The sequence below is a fragment of the Dromiciops gliroides genome, chromosome 2 (genome assembly GCF_019393635.1).
Source record: "Dromiciops gliroides isolate mDroGli1 chromosome 2, mDroGli1.pri, whole genome shotgun sequence".
In the NCBI taxonomy this organism is placed as follows: domain Eukaryota; kingdom Metazoa; phylum Chordata; class Mammalia; order Microbiotheria; family Microbiotheriidae; genus Dromiciops; species Dromiciops gliroides.
This window is the reverse complement of record NC_057862.1, coordinates 255,980,003-256,005,707: the sequence shown is the minus strand read 5'-3', so window position 1 is coordinate 256,005,707 and position 25,705 is coordinate 255,980,003. Positions and strand designations below refer to the sequence as shown.

The window sequence follows — 25,705 nt, the reverse complement described above, 5'->3', positions numbered from 1 at the left end:
CAAGTCTTTTCCTATTTGAAATAATTTTATTCTTTATGGTTTAATTTGGTGCTTGCCATGTCTAGCACCTACCAATTCTTTTAAGGAAATGTGCAATGTAGAAATCTTTGGCCTCTCTCATTTTATTTTTCCTGAACCACGCTTCTCCGTGTCTATTCTTCCCATCCTTACCTTTTCCCACCTTTGCAATGAAGTCATCAAGTATCCAAATGTATGCTGATTTGATTTAGAGGGTAGGAGGTAAATATTCTCAAGTTCTTCAAAGAATTTCTTTATCCCCATTTTAGTGTACAGATGGCAATTATCTTCCTGGAGCTGTTTGGTTTTTTTATTTAATTTGCCAATATTGGGTACTAATACTATAATATGTGATGACCAAAAAACTTGTGAAATAATGTTTCTTTTTGCTTCTCAGCATGTGATAAAATAGTCTCTGCCAACTACTTTTTTAATTTCTTCAAGGAATAAAAGTGAGTCATGTTTCTATTTATCTGCAAATTTCTTTTTTCTAGTTTCATTTATTAGCAAAAATTAATAATAATATGATTTAGCCCCTCTACCAATATACCCACTCGTTGTTCAGTGGCCAAAGACCTCATATTGAGAATACAAACAGCCAAGCTGAAGTCAGATGATATATCCTTTCCCAAAAGGCCACTGAACAATGAGTAGATATATTGGTAGAAGGGCTAAATCATATTATTATTAATTGAACTACTATTCCTAGAGCACAAGTTAGAAAGTGTGAAAGGGAGGGAGAGGAGGAAACAAACGCACATCATGCAAAGATAGATATGGAGCAACATAATGGTGGCTTTGGGTCAGGCTACAAAAGGTTAAAGGTTATCTATCAGAAATCCACTGACCAGAGTAGACCCTAGCATAGACACTATGTCAATAATCGTGGGGACTTATCCCTCAATGCATAGAGAATTGTGTATGACAGTAAGTTAGAGATGAATTACTGATCTGCTTCAATACATCCATCAGTGAAATCACAGTTCTGGAAACAAAATAAAACAACTCTTTGTCTTCACTTATCAAAGTAGAGGAAGAGTGTCTATTAAATGCCAAACACTGTGCTAAGCACTTTACAATCATTACCTCTTTGGAATCTCACAGAACCCTGGGAGGAAAGTGCTATTATTATCCTCATTTTACACTTAAGGAATCTGAGGCAAATATAAGTTTAGGTGACTTGCCCAGGGTCACACACCTGGCCACAGGCCCAGCCCTCTAGAAACTGCATGGCCTAGCTACTCAGTAAAGTAAATGTTTCTCTATCTCCAAGTAGAATGTAAGGTCCCTGAGGGAAGGGACTCTTTACTTTTGTATTCTTAGCACCTTGCACATAATAGACACAGTCATTTCTCTTGGCTTCAATCTCTTTAATGCCGGAGTTTAATAAGTATTTACTTACTAAGGCCTAGGCACAGTGATAATCACCAAGGATAGAAAGCAAAGCCATGTACCATATGGCTCTGAAGAATCAAAATTGGAAGACACTGATAAAATGTACTAGAAAAATGTTACAAATGGTATATCACCAGGTATGTATTTTTGTGTATATGTATATATATGTGTATGTCTATATATACACATACACATATATACACATATGAAAAGGAGTAAGCTGGTCCCATATCTCAAGAATGAAACCAAACAGCTACATAATTCAAGTATTAGATTACCACGTATATTTCACACACGTGCATACACACACACACACACACACACACACACACACACACACATAATGGAACAAAATAAATCCTCCAGGACACGGACAAATCATCTATGGAGCATATATAGACAGACATATGTCTATAGGATTCAAACCGAGATCTCTTGACTCCAAATACAACATGTATTGTACTAGTTGAAGGGGTGCCAAATAATTCAGATTTATCTAAACATCTAAGTGGGTTACAGCTCTGAAACAAGATTATAGGCACCCTATAAAGTGAAAACAAAAGGCCTTCCGCTCCTTTGTCAACAAATGATTGCTGTTTATGATGTTACTAAATATAAAGATCTTATTTCCTGTCTATACCACTAAAATAAAATTTTATCCTTAATTCCAATAAAAGATAATAAAACATACAAACAACGATAAAAAGTCCTGCAAACTGTACTCTGCATACCGTGTATGGCTATTAAAAAAAGGATATGCATATAATTTCTTGTTTTAAAATATATTATCTATTAGAAAGATAGTCCTTTAAGTGTATTTGCAGGCTTGTTACTGTTTTTGTTTTGCTTAAAGTATGAAGTTCGCCTTCAGTATAAAGGAGTTCTGCTGTAACACATAGTCCCATAAGTTTATTTGCAACCTTATTGCTGCTTATTTTGGTTTTATGTTTGCTTGTTTAAAAAAAGTTTTCAGAATAAAGAAAGGCATATTTCTGAAGAAACTGATCAAATAATTGTGATCAATACTTCTTAATATGTAATTAATAGAAATGGACCTAAAAAAAGCCTATTAAGCCTATTAATACCCCACCCCACCAAACCCTCCATCTCCAGGAACAAAAACAATGGAACACGGATATAACATGGATTTTAACAATATTTTAAGTGGATTTATTTTAATCTGTAAACTATCCCATTTGTCTCATGGCCCAAAAACTCAAATGTGTCTGCATTAACATATCCATATGCCATTCTCTAACATTAGAGCTATGAATCCATCTCCATTTCCTTAGCAAAAGCTCTTATACACTTAACAACTGCACTGTCATTCCATTTTTAAAACTATTAGGGAATATCTTATTCCTTGAGGGCAAGGATTATGCTTTTATATATCTTCTCCTATGTATAGCATATTTTAGGTGCCTAATAAATGTCTAATAAAAAACAACAAACTGTCAAGAGAAGTTTCCAAGGAGGCAATTTTTTTCTATTCCACTTGGTATTTGTATTTCTCAAGTTTGGCAATCATATAGTAAACAAACATATTAAAATTTACCCAGTGGACTATGAAGACAAGAATTATGATGTATTCTTATTAATATAAAGCATTTTGCCTATCTGCAAGCTGGGGATATAAAATTAAGCAGCTTTATTAATTTTAAGCTAAAGGTTAAACTTTTCCCTGTTGTTTAATATCTAAGTGATCAGGATATAAAGACAAAAGCAAAACAATGGCCATATTGAAGAAGCTTACCTTTTGGAGTGGGTGTGAGGGAAAACATGCACATAAATAGATGAATACAAAACAGATATGACAACACTGAGTGTTGATCTACTGTGATGGACTATATTCTTCTCACCAATGCAATGGCACAGAAGAGTTCCAGGGAACTTGTGATGGAAGAGGATCTCCAAATCCAAGGGGAAAAAAAAAAAAAAAAAAAAGAACTGCGGAGTATAGATGCTGAATGAACCATACTATTTCTTTTGTTTTTGATGCTGTTGTTTTTTTCTATTTTGAGGTTTTTCATCATTGCTCTGATTTTTTCTCTTATAACATGACTAACGCAGAAATATGTTTAATGTTATTATGTGTGTGTGTGTGTGTGTGTGTGTGTGTGTGTGTGTGTATATATATATATATATATATATATATATATATATATATATATATATATATATATATAAAAACCTATATCAGATTACCTGCTGTCTAGGGGAGGGGGGAAGGGAGGGGAGGGAGGGAGAAAAATCTGAAATTGTAAAGCTTGTATAAACAAAAGTTGAGAACTATCTTTACATGTAACGGAAAAAAAATAAAATACTTTATTAATTAAAAAAAAACAGATATGAGATAAGAAGCTAGGCAGAATGTGAAGCACCCTCAATGCAGGTGGTGTCTAACATCAGTCTTTTCTTTTTCCTTTTTCTTTTTTTGCAGGGCAATGAGGATTAAGTGATTTGCTCAGGATCACACAGCAATTTAAGTGTTAGGTGTCTGAAGCCTGATTTGAACTCCCTTGATCAGTCTTTTTTTTTTTTTTAAGTGAGGCAATTGGGGTTAAGTGACTTGCCCAGGGTCACACAACTAGTAAGTGTCAAGTGTCTGAGGCCGGATTTGAACTCAGGTCCTCCTGAATCCAGAGCTGGTGCTTTATCCACTGCTCCACCTAGCTGCCCCTGTATCCAGTTTCTTTTAAGACTGATCCTAGGGGGGGCAGCTAGATGGCACAGTGGATAAAGCGCCGGCCCTGGATTCAGGAGGACCTGAGTTCAAATCCGGTCTCAGACACTTGACACTTACTAGTTGTGTGACCCTGGGCAAGTCACTTAACCCTCATTGCCCTGCCCCCCCAAAAAAAAAGAAAGAAAGAAAAAGAAACTGTATACATACAAAAACGGTAAGTATAGGAAAAGAGGGAATTCCAGGAATGAGCAGCCAACAAGGCAGAGGAACAGAGCAAAAGTATAGCTAATTTTGCAAAATGTGCTCATAAAACTGGTAATATATTTAATTTTAAATATTAAGTATAACAAATTCTGCTAACAATGAACTAGAAAGAAAGTAGGTGTCCAATGATTGGGGAATAGCTAAACAAACTGTGGTTCAAGATCAAGATTATAACGGCCTAAAAAATTACTATAAAGAATCCAAAAAAATGGGAAAACGTATATGAACTACTGCACAGTGAATTAAGCAGAAGCAGGAAAAGAATATATGCAATAGGCACAACAATTTAAATATGGAGAACAATAAAACAAACAAAATACTGAGTAGCCACAATGACACAGGAAAGATTTAAGAAAATGCACCTCCCTGCTTTCACTGAAGAAGTGGAACACTATGTGTCAGTCAATAAATTTTTATTAAGTCCTTACTATGTGGCAGGTACTGTGCTAAGTGTTGGGGATATAGAAGTTAAAGGTACTGCCTACTCTTTTTTTTTTTTTAAGTGAGGTAACTGGGGTTAAGTGACTTGCCCAGGGTCACACAGTTGGTAAATGTTAAGTGTCTAAGGCCAGATTTGAACTCAGGTACTCCTGACTCCAGGGCCGGTGCTCTATCCACTGCACCACCTAGCTGCCCCTGGTATTGCCTAATCTTAAGGAGCTTACAATCTACTAAGTGGGACAAGAGGCAAATAATTATGGACAAACAAGATGCAGAGATGAGGAGGGAAAGCACACCATGCATGGGAGACAGCCAGTCAATGAAAATGCTGTGTCTTGTCTGAGTAATAGCAAGAAGGCCAGTAACACTTAATCAAAGAGCGTTGGGAGAGGAGCTAAGGTATATGAAGACTGGAAAGAAGAAAATGGGATTTGGGGTGGAATAGGTTTTGAGATGCTTAGCACACCAAACAGAAGATTTTATCATGTGATCCTGAAGGTGAAAAGGAAGTAATGGAGCTTTTTGAATACATGGTCCTGGGCTTTCAGGAAATCACTTTGGCAGGTGAATGGAGGCTAGATTGGGGATAGGTGTGTGGCAGACCGACCAACCATCAGGCTATTTCAACAGTTCAGGCATGTGGCAACGAAGGTCCGTATCAATAAAGTGGCAATGTCAAAGGAGAGAAGGGAATGTACTGGAGACATATTATAAAGGTAAAATCAATAGGCCTTGGCAATAAATTGGGCATGAGACATGAAAGTGAGGATGAAACCTAGGCTGTGAGCCCAAAGGAACTGGGAGGACAGACACGTCCAGCACAGTAAATACATAAATTTGGGGAGACTTTGGGGTAAAAGATGAGTTCAGTTTTGGACCTGTTGAGTTTAAGATGTTTTTAGGGCATGCAAAACTGGGGGTCAGCAGAGAGTTATTGGCTAGATAAGTAAATTTGAGATTCATCAGCAGAGAGATGAGAATTTTATCCACAGGAGTTGGTGAGAACACCAGATGAAACACTAAAGAGAGAAGGACCTAGGACAGCTCTGTGGGAAGTCCAGGGTTATCAGGAGGGTGCTAGATGAAAATCCAGCAAAGGAGACTGAGGAGACAAGTAGGAGAGCAGGAAAGAGCAAAGTCAGAAAATCTTGAGAGAAGAGAGTTTTGAGTGGCAAAGGCCACAGGATGGTCAGGAAGAAAGAAAGTTGAGAAAAGGCCTTAGACTTGGCAATTAAGCAATCATTAGTACCTTTGGGAGAGCAGTTTCAGTTGAATAATAAGGCTGGAAGCCAAATTGTAGAGTTAAGAAGAGTGAGAGGAGAGGAAGTGGAAGCACTTACTATGATGGCATATGAAGTGTGGTTGATTTTGCTGAAATGCCTTTTTTTTTCTGCTTTCTTTTTAAATCTTTGTTATGAAGGTTTGATGGGCAGGGGATGGGAGAGAAATATATTCAGAAATGTATGTGATATAAACAAAAAGCATCCAAAAATAAATGTAAAAGAAACTCTTGCTTTAAAAAGCTATAATAAGCCAGATAAAATAAGCCCTGGCATCATATTAGCTTTTTCTGGCCCAAAGATTATCACTAATAAATTCTGGACTCCAATTCAACTCATGTTCTGTCCCTAGAGGGAAAGGGTTTTTTTTCCTTCTGAGAAATGCATACCTAATTTTACCGATCATGTCCTCTAGATATCATGTTCCTGCTTGTTTGTTTCCTGCTTCCCATCTGTGCTAGTAATTTTCAGCAGAGTTACTACATGTGTCCTGTTGCTTGGCAGGTGCTCAGATGGTCCTACCTTACAAGATTGTCATTTCTTATTATCAGCAATGAAGGTGTTGACTTGTGATGATTAAGTGGCCGTCTTTATATGGAGACCCTACTGGGAGGTGAGCTTACTAGCAGCCTAAGAGAAGGAACAAAAACTGCTACTAAGCTATAGGATGCAACTCCTCAACATCAGGAAATTTTTAGGAAATCAGGTCATTTTATAAATTCTAAGTAATTCAGAACATATGATGGGTCCTTAATAAATGGCAAATAGCAATGACACAATACTTATATTGTAATTAGATTTCTACAAGACAGGAGTCCCTAGTGAAATACAATTAAAGCCTCCAGCTTCCTCATTTTTAGGGTTGCAAACCCACAAATAACTGACCAGTTTGGATCATATTTTATTACAAAACCCAATATTTTTATTATGGATTAAACTATTATAGACAGTATTTGGTGGGAGGGAAGGAAGATATTTTGTTTTGGTTTTTCCTTTTAATAATCCTACTTTCTGAGCCAAGATCAACTAGAAAGGGTGGTCTGTGGAAACTTCTTTGACATTTAGCACTCTATGCACCAATAACACTGGTAAAGAATCTCCCAAGACTTTTCAAAAGTGTAACTATTACCCATGATGCACTGGGGAATGAACACTACTTCAATAATGAATGCTGAAAACATCTCCACATAAGGAACCTGAAGGGACCTGAAAACTTTAGAAGAATACAAGTAGCATTTTCATCACTGCTGTCAATGAGCAAGAAGAAAATGGCAAACTTTGGAAGCAGAGTTCATTGCTAGTAATACTGTAATGTAAAGTTAACACCTTTATATGCTATCTCATTTCATACAGAGCCTCCTTACACTACTCAAAACTGATGATTACTGCCTACTTCTGGCAATTTACATTAACACAAAAGATGCTTCCAGAAGGAACATAACACTTCATTAGGTCTGGTCCCTACAGATCTGTATCATTCCTCATAAAATGTATACAGGTAATCTATAACATATGGCTTTTGCGACTATAAATAGCATCCTTGTGAATGAAATGACTCACCTTCCTAAAAATGTATTAAAGAGAAGTTGTAATTCCTTAAAGCAAAGGCTTTATTGTCTTTTCAACAAAAGAAAACACCACAAGGCCACTCCTCTTAACATTATTCAAGTTAGTAATAGACAGAAAAACCCTTAGAATACTTGGATTGTTTTCCATTTAGTTATGCAATTTATTACAATTTTCATATTTTCCTTTATATCCCTAAACTACTGAGAAATTCTTTTTCTCAGGATTGTGAAAATGCTCTTTTCATCCTAAATGAAGCAATTTCTTACAGCTCCTTAAATCCTACATGTCACAAATTTCTCTGATCCCATTCTCACCATGATGCTCATTGCCATTCAGCAAACCACTGCTCTGGAATACCTGGGAACTAGAGAACTGAAATACATCAATAGTTCAGCCTCGTTGGGCCCACCAATACTAAGTGGTGATCCCCTCCTCAAAGTCCTCTGGGAAAAGAGGAACTGCAGAAAACAAAACTTACACCTTGCAGAATTTTCCCATGTCTGAAGATTATTGATATCTAAATCTCTCCATTTTACCAACGACTTTGCATCCTGATTTCCCCAATCTGCCAATCATATTGAAGGATTTCTGACTCAACCATCTTCCTGGACTTCCTAGCAGTTTTATCTCCTATTCTAAAAACTCCAGACATCAAAAACTCACTGGGCCATCCAAACAGCTAAGCCACCAGTTGCCACCCATTGTTTGCTAAAAAGGCCAACCTGGGGGAGACACCACAAAGACAACAGCATACCTGTGCCAGACCCTGATAGACAGCTGTGCCACTACTTGGCATTAAATGATCTCTAAATTCAGGAGAGTACTAGCTAGCCTGCCTCAGAAGGCAGATAAGTATTAAATAAATGTTTTGGAACTTAATTGTCTCTATATATCTAGGTAATTTATCTTAGCAACCTAAGTAGGGAATAATTCCCCCTTAAATGAATAGCCATGCCTGTCACCTCAACTAGATGGCCAAACTGAGTTGGCCCAATCTCAAACCTGTACCAGAAATGGTATAACTTTTGTATAAAAAGAAAAAGCCATTTGGGGAGCTACCTCTTCCCCAAACCTCCATCCTGGCTGCCCAGAGAACCCTGGGCTAAGCTTGAATCCAAGCCACCTTCCTGTGGCATCTGCCTTCATCCCTGAGATTTCAAAAGATTGTCTGTGTCACTCCAGAAATATCCCGTGGTTTCTGACTCCACCCTTGAAACATCCAAGGGAATTCTGGAGCAGGCCCAACATTCATCTCTTCTACTTGTGTACTCCTCACTCCTGATCCTTATGAAGCACAGCATCAATTCAAATCCAGACCTTAGGTCTCTAGACTCTATCTTTGTCCCAGGGTCTTTTCCAGTGCTCCAGAGGCTATCCAGGATAGCCAGTTCCAGGCTCTCCCAGGCTGTACCTTCACCTGCTCCTGCCTTCTCATAATCAGGCCCACTCGGCATCACAGGACTCTGTTAATGAATGAATCAATCAATAAACACTTCTTAAATGCCCATTATGTACCAGACACTTCACTAAGCACTAAGCACTAAGTGTGATAACAATGGAGAACCACCTAACTTCTCAATGGATTTCTCTCTAGCCACTGATAGTCACCTGAACTCATTCCTCAATGGCATTCATTCCCACCCAATCATACTCTCCCTATCCCAATAGTCCTGAAGCCCTCACTATGAATGTACAAACCCCATTCCCCATTGCTTAATACCTGCTCCCTTTAATCCCATTACTCTTAACCCCCACAGCTCAGATGTTCTATTGCAGGTCTACCAGCCACTTCCCCACAGCTCTCTGAAACGTCTGTTCCACAAGTGACAAACTTGCTTTCATCTTAAACCCTTTGCTTTCTCACTCCTTCCATCATCTGGCACACTGAGTCCTGGCTTCCATGGGAAGACAGAGCTTCCCTGAACTATTTCCAGGACTATTTGTATTTCACTCATTCCCCTGACTCCCTGGTCATGGTGAGAGAACTGAATATACTTTGATCCACATTGCCTTCTACCATCCACTTTCCTTTGACCACCTTTACTCAGCAATCTCTCCTCCTTTGAAATATATTCAATCCAGATTTATCAACCATTCAAGATTTTTGTAGCTGTAATCTAATGAGCCGAAGGACAACAAATTCAGTGCCTAGCTCAAGGTCCCTCATAAAAGGGGATTCCTTCTTTCCTTCTTTCTTTCTTTCTTCCTATCTATCTATCTGCACATGTACACACAAATAAATGTTCTCTCAAACACCCTAACTTCCAAGTTCCTCTATTTACTATTTTTAGTAAAATAATTACAATGAAAAAGGAAAGGGGAGCTTATCTCAAGGCACCAACTTATATAGTTTTTAAGCTACATAAGATGAAAGCAAAACCAGATTTAAAGCATGAAGTCAGAATGAACTCAGAATGGAAAGTAAAATTATGGACTTTTTTGTTTTAAAGAAAAGGTTTAGCTACACTGGGGAAAGAAGGAAAATCTAAGAAGTGATACAATCTGCAAAGGGTTCAGAGAAAGGATAATGTCCCAATCTATTTTAGCTGCTTTGGGGGGAATTCAGATTTCCAAAGAAGATGAAAACTGACTGATAATGCTAAAAGCAATAAGCCATTTATTAGGGACATTGTTTACCTTACAAAAGTGAAGGGACTTAACTTTTGAGAGAAGCAGACTGGTGAGCAGAGAAGAAAGGAAGAAGGGACACCTATATATACTGGGTTTATTGTCATCCAAATGACAAGAATACAGCCAGATTCCTGGAGTGGGCAGGATATACGGTCCTGGCTTGTGTGTTATGATCTTCAGACATAGAAATAGATTCTTCATATGAGAGGAATCTCCTGCCCTGGCACTAAAGTTACACCAGATTTGGGATCCCTCCTCTGAAAAAGTAGACTGGACTCATACTGTGAAAAGCTCTAAATGCCAAAGTAGGGGCTTTTTATCTTATCTTAGAGGTAGCAGAGATTTGAATAGGGAGGGGAATAACATGGGAAGACCCGTGCCTTGGAAACATGATTTTGGCAGTTGTATTGAAAATGGATTGGAAAAGGAAAAGATTGCAACAATCCAAATGCTGAGGGCCCAACCTGTAGAAGTGGAAAAAGAGATGAGGCATTGTGGAAGCAGAATCAGTAAGACTTGGATACAAGGGAAAGAGAAGAGTTGAGGATGACTTAAGATGAGAGCCTGGGTGACCCAAAATAAAGGCAGTCAACACAGAAATTGAGAATGTGGGATGAAGAGTGAGTGGGGAGAGGGGGAGTGGGGAAGAGTGCTTATCTGAGGGATGCTGAATTTGAGATACCTAAGAGAAATCCACGTGGACATGTCCAACAAGCAGTTGATGACAACAGCCAGATTCTGTACACAGGTTTTAAAATCAACCACAGGGGCAGCTAGGTGGTACAGGGGATAGAGCACCAGCTCTGGAGTCAGGAGGACCTGAGTTCAAATCCGGCCTCAGACACAACACTTACTAGCTGTGTGACCCTGGGCAAGTCACTTAACCCCAATTGCCCCACTAAAATAAATAAATAAATAAAATCAACCACAGAGAGCTGATAATTATATTCATGGGGGCTGCTGAGATATTGGCAGGGAAGAGTAGAGAGCGGGGAGGAAGGGGTAAAGAGAGGAAAGGAGAGTGGATACAGAGAGGGAAAGAGGGGACAGAAGAGAGAAGAGGAGAAGGAAGAGAAGGAAAAGGAGAAGAGAGGAGGGGAGGGGAAAGGAGGGAGGGGGGAGTGGTAACCTGAACAGAATTTTGTGGAAGACTCATAGTGGAAGAGAATATGTCCCCATAAAAGAGACTGAGAGAAAAGTGAGATAGAAGAAGAAGGCAGTACTATAAAAGACAAAAGAGATTATCCAGGGGGCAGTGGATAAAGTGCCAGCCCTGGATTCCGGGGGACTTGAGTTCAAATCCAACCTCAGACACTTGACACTTACTAGCTGTGTGACCCTGGGCAATTCACTTAACCCTCACTGCCCCACCAGAGAGAGAGAGAGAGAGAGAGAGAGAGAGAGAGAGAGAGAGAGAGAGAGAAGTCAATAGTGTTAAAAGCTGCAGAGAGCACAAGGATCAACAAGGAGGAAAAAATAAAAAGCTTTAGGAATTAGGATATCACAACCTTGGAGAAAAAGTTTCAGTTGAGTCATAGGGACTGGAGGAAGAGTGAGAGATAAAGAAGAGGATACAATGGGTATAGGAAGTACTTTCTAAGCATTTGGCTATGTAAGGAGGAGAGGTATCCCTGCCAAAACAAGCTTCCTCATGCAAAGGGAGTTAGATGGTCAAAATAACCTGCATGTGATAATCTACAAATTCCTTAGCCTGGTTCAAGGCCCTCTCCAAAAAGGCTCTTAAAATATCTTAGCAGTATTATTTCCTTGGAGCACTCTACATACATTCCAGCCTAACTTATTACTAGCTGCTAGTGTTCTCTCCCACACCAAGGCGGCTACACTCTACATGTGGAATGCACTGTTCCCGTACCCCCATCCTTCCACACCTCCTTCATCTAGTGAAATCATTTTGTTTTCTCTAGGTACAGCTCAGACGCAAAGTTCTTTGTAAAGCCTTAATCATCCCAGTTCAAAGGGATTTGATATTCATCTTCTTTTCTATAGCATTCTGTCAATCCATCTTTTTTTTTCCTTATCACATTTCATTCTACCTTTTATCTTATTTGTGTACTATTTCTTATTTCCTTTCCCTTCCACCCTTCCACCACCGTTATTAGACTATAGCTTTCAGAGCGAAAGGACTATATAGGCTGATAGTATGTTTTTTTCCTTCTTGCCCAGAACATAAAAGGTGCTTAATAAAAGTTTGCTGAATGGGAAATGAATTAAATACTAAATAATGTTTGTGTTTTTTTGGAGTGACTTGAGTAATACCAGAATAATTCTTTGAAGATATATATATATATATATATATATATGCGTGCACTGGTATTACAAACACACTTACTCCCCCCCCCCCGGGCAATAAGGGTTAAGTGACTTGCCCAGGGTCACACGGCTAGTAAGTGTCACGTTTCTGAGGCCAGATTTGAACTCAGGTCCTTCTGAATCCAGGGCTACTGCTTTATCCACTGTGCCACCTAGCTGCCCTCAACACACTCACATTCAATTGAGGTTGGCTAGCCAGGCAACAACAACAAAATGACTAAATACTCAATTACCCATTCTTGACATGTCTTTGCATTCTAGGCAACTGACATCCATGTTTTCCCATAAATCTTCCCTGTCAAATATTCTGAAGGTTTTCCTCCTACACTTTCAGTATCTTATGAACACCAATGTACTACTTGGGTTATTACAGGTATTCAAGTTTAAAGAAAGAAAGGAACTAGAAAAGCTCACTGCAGAGCATGGTATCATAAATAAAACACAGGGCCTGACATCAAGATCCCCTCCAGCTCTAAATCTATGATCCCATGACCTCTGGTCCTAACCCACTGCCACAGGAAAAATATCTCTTCTCTGAGTTCCCATAGTGTGTAACTGCTAACAAATATATATTTACCACAACACAGAAATTAAACCTAGGTTCTATTATTATGCTGAAGCAAAGGTTCAGGACTCAGAGAAAACCTAAACCACTATTAGGAGTCTCATAAGCCATCTTAGAGGCAAAATTATGCCAGAGTGACAGAGTAATAACTATTTTACATATTGCAGTGCTGTGCATTCCTCTTGAGCCATATAAGTTAAAGATAGATATAGCCACAATCCTAGACTTAATGTCATAATAGTTGAACAAACTTACTTAGAGTCATAATAGGCTACATTTCCTAAGAAAACAAACATCCTCCAACAAATGATATAGGTAAACTAAGTCAGGTTACAGATTAAACTACAGTTAGTGGATTCACAAATAGGCTGATTGAGGAGCAGGATTTTTATACAGCCAAGAAGTTCTCTTCCTCTGGCTTCTTGTCTAAGGAATGCTTATGACTCTTAAGTAAATTTTTATATCCAATGGGACAGGCTTTTGTTTAGAGGAGCTTAATGTTGAAACAGACTTTCTTAACCAAAATATTGCAGAAAGACTGGCCCCTGATCCTGAATAATAAAAGGAAATAAAAAATTCTCATAAATCCCCAAATCTGAGCTTTCAATAAGAAGGCAAAAAAAGAGAAGGAAAATAAAAAGAGGAGAGAAGGTGGTTCACTATACAGTAAAGCAGTTTGTTTATATAACAGGATAACAGGATCACAGATCTAAATCTGAAAAGAACCTCTTTATTTTACAAATGAGGAAACCAAAGTAACATTGCCCCAGTCGTCACAAAAAGTCACTAATTTAATCCATACATATGACCCTTTTTCACATCACGAGTGTGTTTGAACAAGACTCTCATGGGTTCAATTTAAGCATCTGGAATGTCACAAGGTATTAGTTCAATTCCTATATGTCTAGCAAGTAGTCTTATAATAATATTCACTGATATGGTAAGAACAAAATTGAGAAAAATATTATGCAATATCTAATTCACTCACACATACTATGGTAGTTTGAATTTTATTAATAAATATTTTAGTTTTTCTGTTTAAATATGTAACTTTATGTTGGTTAATATCTGATCGATAATTTCATGTTTCAGTGTCCTGTACATATTAAGAACTCTATAGAGAGCTCTGAATCCTTATGTATGTAATCCTTACATAATAAATAGATTTTTAACACATTCCAAACTAGAGCTCATGATAATATTTTGAGGAATTATTAATAAGCTACCTCACCAGTCAGAGGGGTAGAAGCTTAGTGAAGAAAATGGGAAGAGGAGTGGTTAAATGGGTATCTTCCAAGGAAGAGGAGCAAAAGGTAACCAGGACCATGGAGTATAGACATATTATTAGGAGTATGTGCTAGAGTAATTAGGGATATAGAGGATTAGTTAACAGAAAGATGGCCTTAGTGCCAGGAAGACCCAAGTTCAACTGATTCAACATTCATATCATTTGGATGAGCAAGGAGTCAACAAGTGAAATTCTTCCCAGCAAGATGATAGGTTAGCAGGCTTTTACTAGCTTTAACCTACCACTGTACTCTAAGCATCTCTAGGCCTTTCCATCTGCCCTATAGCAGAACCTTTTCAGTGCCCCAGGCAACTCTAAGACACTAAATTGCAGAGAAATTGTCAATGGTAGATGGAGTTTCCTCACTGGGAGTTCCCTATATAAACGAAATCAAAAGTCTGGTACTAGGGGCAGCTAGGTGGAGCAGTGCATAAAGCACCAGCCCTGGATTCAGGAGGACCTGAGTTCAAATCCAGCCTGGGACACTTGACACTTACTAGCTGTGTGACCCTGGGCAAGTCACTTAACCCCCACTGCCCTGCAAAACACACACACACACACACACACACACACACACACACACACACACACACACACACAGAGTCTGGTACTACTCCATCCAATTAGGGATATGTAACTGAAATGAGCAGGGATAAATAAGTAATATCATAAGAGTAAACCAGAAAGGGAATATCAGGAAGTAGTAGCTTCAGAAACTAGACTGTAATGAACCATGAATACTAGGAAGAAAGGCAAAATATTTTTTATATGTATACATAGTTATACACATGCACAAACTCATGAATAAAATGTAGTTTATGTATAAACAAAACAACACCCCCTTCAAATTGGGATGTTATACAAGACACATTATATAAAAAAGAAAAGCAATAAACAAGACGTCCTCCCCATGAAATTGTTAAAGGACTGAAAAGGTTGCTGCACATCTGTAAAATCCAGGAAAACATCACACAGATTATGAAAATCCTTCAAAAACCAAAAAGAAGTCTGCAACACAAAATTCTCTGAAGAAAAAACACAATGTACATAAACAAATATTATCATTATTACTGTTAAAATTATTACTATTGTTAAAGTTACAAATAATATTCATTCTAAATTTTGGGAAGGACTGGCACTTAAATTCTTTAGTGTAATTTTAAAACTGACTTACCTTCATTTCCTTAATAAGCAAGATGCTGCCACAACCACAAGATGTTTTCAGAAAAAGAATGTGTTTCTGAGTCACTGAAATTATCAACTGTTCAAAAAGGGAAGAAACAAAGGAAGAAAGTTATCTGTAGAGCTCTGTTTTCTTTGTCAAATACACCTGTCAAAACTGAAACCACAGCCTCAAAGAGAGCACTTCGAATATCTTGTAACCCCTTCCAAAGAACTCTCGATATAATATATGTAAATCACTAAGATGATTATTATTATTAATCATCCTCATCATAACTGAAACTACAGACTAAAAGAAAATTGCATGGAATCTTGTAAGCCATATAAGATCTCCCCAGGCTTCAACCCCGGAAGGATATTTTCTTTATTGGAAGAGACTTTCCAAAGCTTTTCAAATTACAGAAATGATCTAGAGAAAGACAAACCTATTCTCTTTCTCATGTAGCAAAAAAGTTTATCTAAAACAAAACCAAACAACAGGAGGCTTCATCACAGCAGACTCCACGGTGAGGGTGCAACACATTCAGGTGGTTTTAAAGGACGGAAAGCATGTTCCAGACTAGAATCCATCCTCATCTGGAATTCAACTACCACACGACTGCAGCAATCAGCCAAGCTTAGCAAATTAAAATAACAGTAATTTTGACAGATTATCTTCTATAAATATTCAAATATGGGTGTTTGTGTGCAGGCATGGAGTTCCATGTGCCAATCAAAATGCTTTGTTCAAGATACCCAAATCTAGTTTGCTTACCTTTTCTAGGAATCCCCTACATCACCAACTTTCCTTATTTTAAACTGCTGAACTGCAGCTGACTAACAGCTTCTATACCTTAAAATGTTAGATTGAGGATGAGGATTTATTAAAAAAAAAAAAACTACTGCAATTAAGAAAATGGAATATATGGAAATCTAGGGTGGTAAATTAAGTACAAAAGAACAATGGACAAAGTATATTTCAGCACATTTCAGGAGCTGATAAAAGTGACATTTATTATTTGGAAAGGGAGATGCCAGAGCCCTGTGTTAAAGGAAAGGCATCTAAAGTTCAATAAGAACTATTAACAACTTCACAAATAAAGATTTTGTTGAGAGTTTCATCAGAAAGACGGCCACTTTTTAGTTTTGTTTTATGAAAGCCTCTTATGGCTTGATTATGTGTATCACATATTACTTAATCAAGCTCAATAATGACTTTATGAAGTTCCTTAAAGCACACAAATAATTAGTTCTGAATATATTATAAAGTTTCTCAATGTATTAATTTGCTAATTGTTCATCCTCCAAGCTCTAGCCATTCTTCCCAGAAGCTGGAGTCTACCGACCCCCAAGGGGATCACATATAGATTTCAGGAAGTCTGTGACCTTGGATGGGAAACTAGAAGTCTTTATTTCTATTTAATTGGTTTCCTTTTGTAATCCTATGAATTTTATGTGTTTTCAAATAGTATTCTGAGAAGGAGTCTAGAGTCTTCCCTAGACAGTCAAAGGGCTCTGTGACCCAGAAAAAAAAAGATTAAGAATCCTGGTAACAGGGCAGCTAGGTGGCACAGTGGATAGAGCACCAGCCCTGGATTCAGGAGGATTCGGAACCTGAGTTCAACTCCAGCCTCAGACACTTAACACTTACTATCTGTGTGACCCTGGGCAAGTCATTGCCTCACCAAAAAAAAAAAAATCCCGGTAACACACAGATAAGAAAAATTAAACATGATAGTACTTGTAAAGGGTTTCGCGCAGTACCTATAACATAGTAGGCACTTAATAAATGCTTATTTCCTTCCTCTAAAAAAAGAGTCAATCTATAAGAGAAAAGGAAGCAATGTGCCGCAGGCACTTAAATGTGGAAAAGGAGGAGAGTGATTAAGACTGTCAGCTTGGCTATCTTACCTGGGGAGAGGAATGGGGAACACAAAGATATGGGACTATGGAGGAATGGGAGAATAGCTAGGTGGCACAGTGAATAAAGCACTGGCCCTGGATTCAGGAGGACCTGAGTTCAAATCCTACTCAGACACTTGACACTAGCTGTGTGACCCTGGGCAAGTCACTTAACCCTCATTGCCCCGCAAAATAAAACAAAAAATAATAATAATATTCAGAATTCTTTGCCATAGTCAGTTTGAAAGAAATCCTACCACCATCTCTGCTCCCCACAATTCCATTTTTTATCCAAAGCATCAAAGCCATCCGAAGGTATTTGTTATGTGGAGTCCTCCCAGCTCTCCAGAGTGATTCCCTCTTTCCTCCCTAATCCCTTCCACCCTACAGACCTTGTTAAGATGTTCCCCGGTAAAGAGCTACTAGTATTAATGAACCTATGATTAATTTCTCTTTGTATTTTTAGGGGTGCAGACCTATTACTCCTCCCTTGTGTTAAGCCTGTGATGTGTAAATTCCCTCTACTAATAAAGATCTATGACTATTTGTCTAAAACTTATACTACTAGTGGTCTGGGGAGAAAAGTTAAATCTCTTGCCTAATATCAAGCATGTAGTATGGTTCAGGATCATGATTTAACTCAGGTTGTTAGAACCTTAGAATCAAGGTTTCTAAACCAAGCTGTCTTTCATTTTTTTCATTTGAAAAGAGAAATCTTGAATGCCAAAAACATTTCAAAAGTCAAGCAATAATTCAAAGAATCGTAAAATTCCAATTGCCATGATAGTCTGAGAGGAGGATATTTTTAGGCAAAAGGCCTAGTCTGACGCCTCCAAGGACCCACAAACTAGCAGGATTAAGAAGGCATATATACAAAGCACCTATAAGAATGTAGTAGTGATAGCTATCACTTACATGTCATTTTTAATGTTTACAAATCACTTTACAAATATTACCTCATTTTTGATCCACAAATAAGAGATGCTATAATTATTCTCATTTTACAGATGAGGAAACTGAAGATGACAGGGTCACACAACTAGAAAGGAAGTATCTGTGTCTGTATTTGAACTCAAGTCTCCCCAACTCCAGGTTCGGTCATAGAGTACTTAAAAAACTACAAAATGTTCAAAGTCAAGAGAAATTTAAATGTCTACTGGCTGGGATGATTAGGGAAGGTTGTTTTGTTTTGTTTTGAAATAGGGCCTTTGAAGGATGGGTAGCGTTTTGATACCCAGAGATCAGAAATTCTCTTGAACTTCCAAGGAACCATGTGCACATCATGACTTCAATTTTGCCACCACTGAGATGAGCCCTAATCAGACAAAATGAAGCAGTAACTATCGTAAGGACTACCTTGTTATTTGGACATTAAGAGGAAATGAAAAGCTCGACTGAAAATGATGGCAGATCCCATCATTAAAGGATGTTTGCACTAGCCTGTGAAGCTTATGATGCGAAATCTAAATGAGCTAGTTTGTCCTGCTCCACAGCTCTCACGGAGAACCAACTTCACAAAACAGATCCTACCAGAGCATATCAATCAGCACAAACAGGTCCCTTTGAGACTCGTTACAGCTGAAAAACACACATATACACACACACAAATTCTGTGTGGTAAGAAATTTGACTCGGTTTGGTTGATTTTAGGGAGTTCTTTTTTTTTTAACTGAGAAAAATCCAAACATTTCGAAAGGTGTTAGGTAACTTCTCCAAAAGTTTGCCTATTGCTTAGTGTTTTGAAATTTTGCAAAGAAAAGGAATTTGTTTCCAAAGGGGGTGGGACAGAGATTACAGGAAAGAAAAAAATGGAAACACTTCCTAGCTTACTTCCATATCAATAAGCATTTATTAAGTATCTACTCCATGCAAAGCACTGAGCCTAAGGGCTGGGAGAGAGAACAAGAGCAAGTAAGACATAGTTACATGAATGAATTTTATATTCCAACAACAAGGATGCATCACATATACATAAGTAACAATTATCCAAAATGGAACTTAAGTACATAAGAGGCATAAGGTGATTAGTACATTTCAAAGGAGGGAAGGTGCAGTAACTAGAAGTGGGACAGAAATCAGGGAAAGTGTCAATGGGGTATTGGAGCTGAGGAGTAAAGATGGGAAGGACTTTGGCATAAATTAGGATGGTGACTTGTTGTTCAGTCATTTCAGTTGTGTCTAACTCTTCATGATCCCATTTGGGATTTTCTTAGCAAAGATACTGGAGTAATTTGCCATCTCCTTCTCCAGTTCATTTTAGAGATGAGGAAACTAAGGCAGACAGGGTTAAATGACTTTTCCAGGGTCACACAGCTAGTAAGTGTCTGAAGCCAAATTTGAACTCAGGTCTTAATGACTCTAGGCCTGGAACTCTATCCACTGCACTACCTAGCTGCCCTATTAGAACAACAGGGAGTGCATTTCGGAATAAAAAAATTTGGTCTGAACAATACAAGAAAAGTAGAGAAAAAATATAGTGGATGCTGTCCAGTTTCTCTGGAACACAGATTATATGTAGGGGAATAACTTGAACAAAGTAGAAAGGATAGATTGCTGACCTGATGGAGTCAGGAAGAGATGAGTTCAAATCCAGCCTCAGACACTTACTCTAGGAAAGTCACTTAACCTCTCCACCTCAGTTTCTCCATCTGTAAAATAATGGTACCTACTTCATGGGGTGCTGTGAGGCTCAAATGAAATAATAAATGAAAAGTGCTTGGAAATCCTTAAAGTACTATTTAGTTCTTTTGATTATCATTAGATAAGGACAGAAAGGGAAGAACCAGATTATGAAATGTCTTGAATGCTAGACTAAGTAGTTGATCTTTATTCAGTGGAAAATAGTATCAACAAAAGCTAAATGCCAGGAATGCCCAGAAACAGTATAGTGCCTGGCATATAGTAGGTACTTAATATATGCTGATTGACTGACAGATGTGATCATATCTGGGCATAAGAAATATGACCTGATTTCTGTCAAGGAAAAAAACACCACTGTAATTTCTTTGTTTAGAAGTAACATCACAAGGAACCTAAAATCAACAGGGGAAAATAAAGAGGAGAATTATCCACATATCAGAAACTCCAATAAAGTCCAAGGTTTCATGACACTATCAGAGGTATGAAACACACACATATCCCAGCTCCCCTGAACCTTCAGCTACCAAATCAACTAAAGAGTAACAAGGTCATAAGGCTGTGATTGCACAGAACAGAATTCAAAATGATTTTGACCAAACTGAGACCTACTTCAAATAGGTGATAACATCCAATGGGTAAAAATACAAAGTATCCCCTGCAACTATGAATAATTTCCAAACAAGACAGGGACTGAATAGCAAGACACAAGTATCTCCACCTGAGGGTCAGTGTGGGCCACAAGCTGAATCAGCCACACAGAGAAAGGAATACAAAGTTGGAATATATTATTAGGCCTAGAGCATCCAAAAAAACCACAACGACAACAAAAAGATCACTCCTTACTGGAAAATATTAGAATAATATAAAATAAGACATGAGCAACAACACTTTCATTTAAGACAAAAATTTTATTTTTAATATATCCATATTTTCAAGAAAGACATGGCAAGGTCATGATCAACAATGCCTGAGATTAAAGGGATCAAAAGTGGGCAAAATTAAAATAATCAGGATTACTTAACCTATTAAAAAGAAAGCTGTATGGAGCAGCTAGGTGGTGCAGTGGATAAGCACCTGCCCTGGATTCAGGAGTTCCTGAGTTCAAATCCGGCCTCAGGCACTTGACACTTACTAGCTGTGTGACCTTGGACAAGTCACTTAACCCCCACTGCCCCACAAAAAAAAAAAAACCTGCTAAACTAATAAATAAACAAATAAATAAGAAAGCTGCTGAACAACTTAATGACTATCTTCCCCATGGGAAAGATGGTAACCACGTGTGCTGTCATACAGAAAATGGGCTTAAGGTGAAAAAAAAAAGTAGAAAAAGATATAAAGAATTTACTGGCCATAATAATTGTCTGATCCCTTCACATCATTTAAAGATCTTCTCATGCTTTGAAAAAGACTTTCAAGTCTGCATTGTGGCCAACTCTGATCTAGAAAATTACTGGCTTCTGCTTTGGATTCCACTAGAGTTTCAATGAGCTGATTTTCACTTTTTAAAACTATTGTAAGAATGTACTAAAGTAGAATACAATCTCAGTGAGTGGGTAGAGTGATCATTACAAATTGAATCTCAAAACAGTTTGGAAATCATTCAAGGAGAAAGACATAATTATCAGTAATGAAAATGATACCAGGAAAGAAATTTTGCAGGAGATTTTTTCCTAACCAAAAAAAAAAAAAAAAAGGACTATGAGAGAGTTGATAAACAAGACTTTGACAACCACTCCACTACTGGTACAAAATATCTGGGTCTCATAAATTGGGACAATGATGACAGCGGCACAAAAGGAGTTACAACCCCAAGGAACCTGCTGTTAAATTTCTGGGTTATAGATTTTAAAATACTAAACAAATGTGACCAGGACCAAAAAGAAATTTCTGGGGAAAACCATATTTCTTTTTTTTTTTAAATTTCAGAAATGTCTCAAAGGTTTTTGTAAATTTTAATAGATTAATTCTCCCCAAGAGTTCTTCGTTTTCCTTCCCTCATTTTACTATTATTACCCCCAATTTATAGCCAGGAAAAAGAAAAAAAACTTTAAAAAACCTCCAGAAAGATGAAGGATTTTTGCTCAAGGTGACAGAATCAACTCCCCACTCATCTGCTGTACTCTTTTTCTCCAGCACCAGTTACCCCTTCCCATTCCCCAGTCATAAATCTATACTTTTCTGTTATTAGAGACTTGGGAATTCTGATCCCAATCAGATCTGAATGTTGTTTCAAAAAATGTTGAGACAGATATCAAATAGAACTGTCAGACAGTGGTTGCCTGTAACAGGCCTACACTAGAGATTTCAATAATTCATGTGAATTCAGAATAGCATGATACAACAAAGTTCTCAGAGACAAAGAGCATCATTGTACTTGGAAAATAAACTGAGTTTAAAATATGCAGAATTACATCTTCTGTGCATTTCACAGTACAGAAACAATTACAATGGTATTTTATCTGCACATAGTCCAACGATGCTTCTTTTTTTTTTTTTGGTGAGGCAATTGGGTTAAGTGACTTGCCCAGGGTCACACAGCCAGTAAGTGTTAAATGTCTGAGGCTGGCTTTGAACTCAGGTCCTCCTGAATCCAGGGCTGGTGCTCTATCCACTGCGCAACCTAGCTGCCCCGATGCTTCTTTTAAAAGTACCAAAACTACAATACCTCCTTCAGGAATTCTGAAAAAGGACCTAGGGACCCTGTTTCTGAGGAAGCAACTGCAAAGCTTAGATAGTCAGACAGCTGCTTAATCCTTCATATTAAGGTGCTAGAAAGAATAATGGGCTAAAGAGAACAAGGCTTTTAGGGGGTGCTACTAACTGGAGTGCTGAGGGACTGGGGGGAAGGGGGTAATGACAGAAAGATGTGGGTTCAAATCCAGACTCAGAAACTTCCTAGCTATCTGACCCTGGATAAGACAGTTGACCCCTGTCTGCCTTAGGTTCCCTATCTATAAAATGAAAAGAATAACAGCACCTACCTCCTATGGTTGTTGTGAGGATAACATGAGCTAATTAATATTTGCAAAGTATTTTGAAAGCCTTGAAGCACTGTATGAATGCTAACTGTTGTTACAGACAGATTTTATAAATTTTGGTTTTAAAAATACACAAATCAACAAGTTGGATTTGAAGTATGTGTTGTTTCCATCAATCTAACTAATATAGTAAAACACACACACACTATATATATATATATATATATATATATATATATATATATATATAAAGTAGCCTATGTGAAACAATGTATGGACAGAAATTTAATTTTAACTAAACAGTAGGGGCACATAGCAGTTCATAGGCATCATAGGAAAACATAGAAAGATACAGAGTTCCCATATTCCTTGACTAAAATGTCACCACCCTGGAGAGTTGTAGTTATGATTCTTTTATTAAATATTACTCTTATAAATTTATGAAATTTTTTTGGTCAAATCTTTATTGGGTAATTGGGGCAAGGCAGGCAGGGTCCACTTTAGTCCTTCTTGGCAGTGGCCTTCCTCAGGGCAGCCAGGACATTACTGAGCTCCTCTCTCTTCCTCTTGGCATGGATGTGAGTTCCTACCCTTTTTTTGACGAACTTTAGGGCTTGCTTATCCTTGGAGACCTTTAACAATTCCATGGCCCACTTCTCATAAGAGGCAAACCCACACACCTCCAGGATCAGATCTCTCACAAACTTGGTGTGTTTGGTCAGGCGCCCACAGCGGCAGTGTTGTCGCGGCTTCAAAACATTCTTGGTAACTTTGTAGCCCTTGTTGAGGACCATGGCCACAGGGTAGCAGATGGCCATGGCTACGGCACAATTCTACCCTCAATGGCAGCCACAACAGAAGGAAGGAATTTATGAGATTAATAAGATGAACCAAACTAATTGCAAATTCCATTCATTTAAAGCAACCTCTCTGATAGTTATAGGGATAGGGACTGGACCTATGATTTCAAAAGCAAAGGGAAAAAAAAAAAGGGGGCAGCTAGGTGGCGCAGTGGATAGAGCACCGGCCCTGGAGTCAGGAGTACCTGGGTTCAAATCCGGCCTCAGACACTTAACACTTACTAGCTGTGTGACCCTGGGCAAGTCACTTAACCCCAATTGCCGCACTAAAAAAAAAAAAAAAAAGCAAAGGGAATTTCCAAGTGAGCAAACTCATCCTACAAATGCAGTTCAGCATCTCCTCAGCAACTTATACTATAGATAGTTGTCCAGAGCACCAAGAGGTTAAAAGATTTTTCCAGGAACAGACATCTAATATGTCATATGCAACACTTGAACCCAGGTCTTCTTGGCTTTGAGACTTGATTTCTAGCTACTATGTAACACTATCTCTCCTTAATTATTGGGCAATTCTTCATTTCATATAGCAGCTTAGTGATGCAGTGGTCAGAGTGACAAGCCCAGAGTCAGGAAGATGAGCTCAAATGCAGTCCCGGACGACTCACTTAAGGTGTTAGCTTCAATTTCCTCTGCTGTAAAATGGGTACAGCAGCAGCAGCTACTTTGCAATGTTGTTGCAAGAAATAAATGAGATCATATTTGCAAAACATTTAGTACAATGCCTGGCACATAGTAGGTGCTTAATAAATGCTTCTTCCCTTCCCCTTTCCTTCTTCATATCCATATCACCACCAAGTGAAGACTATACTCTTTTTTTTTAATTTGTTTAGTTTTGTTTTGGTTTTTTTGGTGGGGCAATGAAGGTTAAGTGACTTGCCCAGGGTCACACAGCTGGTAAGTATCAATTGTTTGAGGCCGGATTTGAACTCAGGTCTTCCTGAATCTAGGGCCTGTGCTTAATCCACTGTGCCACCTAGCTGCCCCTGAACTATATTCCTATACTGCTAGCACACCTCCCATATCATTAAGTCCTGTTTCATTTATGAAATTTTAATACTAGTTTCAGTCAAATTAGAGCATTAAAATAAAAAATCCAATTACATATGAAAAATGATAAATGTATCCATTTTCAATTAATGCCATTCTCTTTCCACAATGTAGTTAATCCAGTGCTATTCACCTAATGTGTCCTTGAAAACATTAAAATATTTGAGACTATCACCAATGAATGTTTCTTTTTCTTTTTTACAGGGCAACTGAGGTTAAGTGACTTGCCCAGGGTCACACAGCTAGTAAGTGTCAAGTGTCTGAGGCTGGATTTGAACTCAAGTCCTTCTGAATCTAGAGTTGGTGCTCTTTCCACCGAACAAAATGCAGAACTGTTTTTAATCATGAGGAGGAAGGAGAAGATGGAGAGAGCCTCAGGAAAATGGATCTATTTTTGTGAGGAAAAGTCAACAGTCTGATATAATATTCCTTCTAATAAGATTTACTTCAAGTCGTCTTCTTTAGAGCTAGAAGGATTCTTAAAAATCATTTAGTCCAACCTCCTCATGTTTACAGATGGAGAAACTGAGGTAGAGAGTAAAGTGATTTACCTATCCTTAAATTGATAGTCACTGACCTCACCAGGACCAGAACTATAAAAGGAGCATAAATATACTACACATAGTTTTGTCATACATAGGTTCATTTT

At 38.0% G+C, this 25,705-nt stretch overlaps 2 protein-coding genes across 7 annotated transcripts in view; both read right to left on the bottom strand.

The window, feature by feature from the left end:
• The window catches only part of FUT8 (fucosyltransferase 8), a 416,362-nt gene that overhangs the window by 262,053 nt on the left and 128,604 nt on the right, over positions 1-25,705 (bottom strand). For 4 of the 6 annotated variants that reach the window (XM_043987138.1, XM_043987143.1, XM_043987139.1 and 1 more), the window contains one exon: positions 15,643-15,729. The exons of 1 other annotated variant lie outside the window; for it this stretch is intronic. The gene's annotated coding sequence lies outside the window, so the exon portion shown is untranslated. Of the gene's footprint in view, positions 1-15,642; positions 15,730-20,089; positions 20,117-25,705 lie in introns of those variants that run through there. One more of the 6 variants, XM_043987140.1, reaches the window with a different exon arrangement.
• Positions 23,650-23,967, bottom strand: LOC122742711 (60S ribosomal protein L36-like). The gene has a single exon (XM_043987144.1). The coding sequence runs from the start codon at positions 23,965-23,967 to the stop codon at positions 23,650-23,652; it is 318 nt and encodes a 105-aa protein (XP_043843079.1).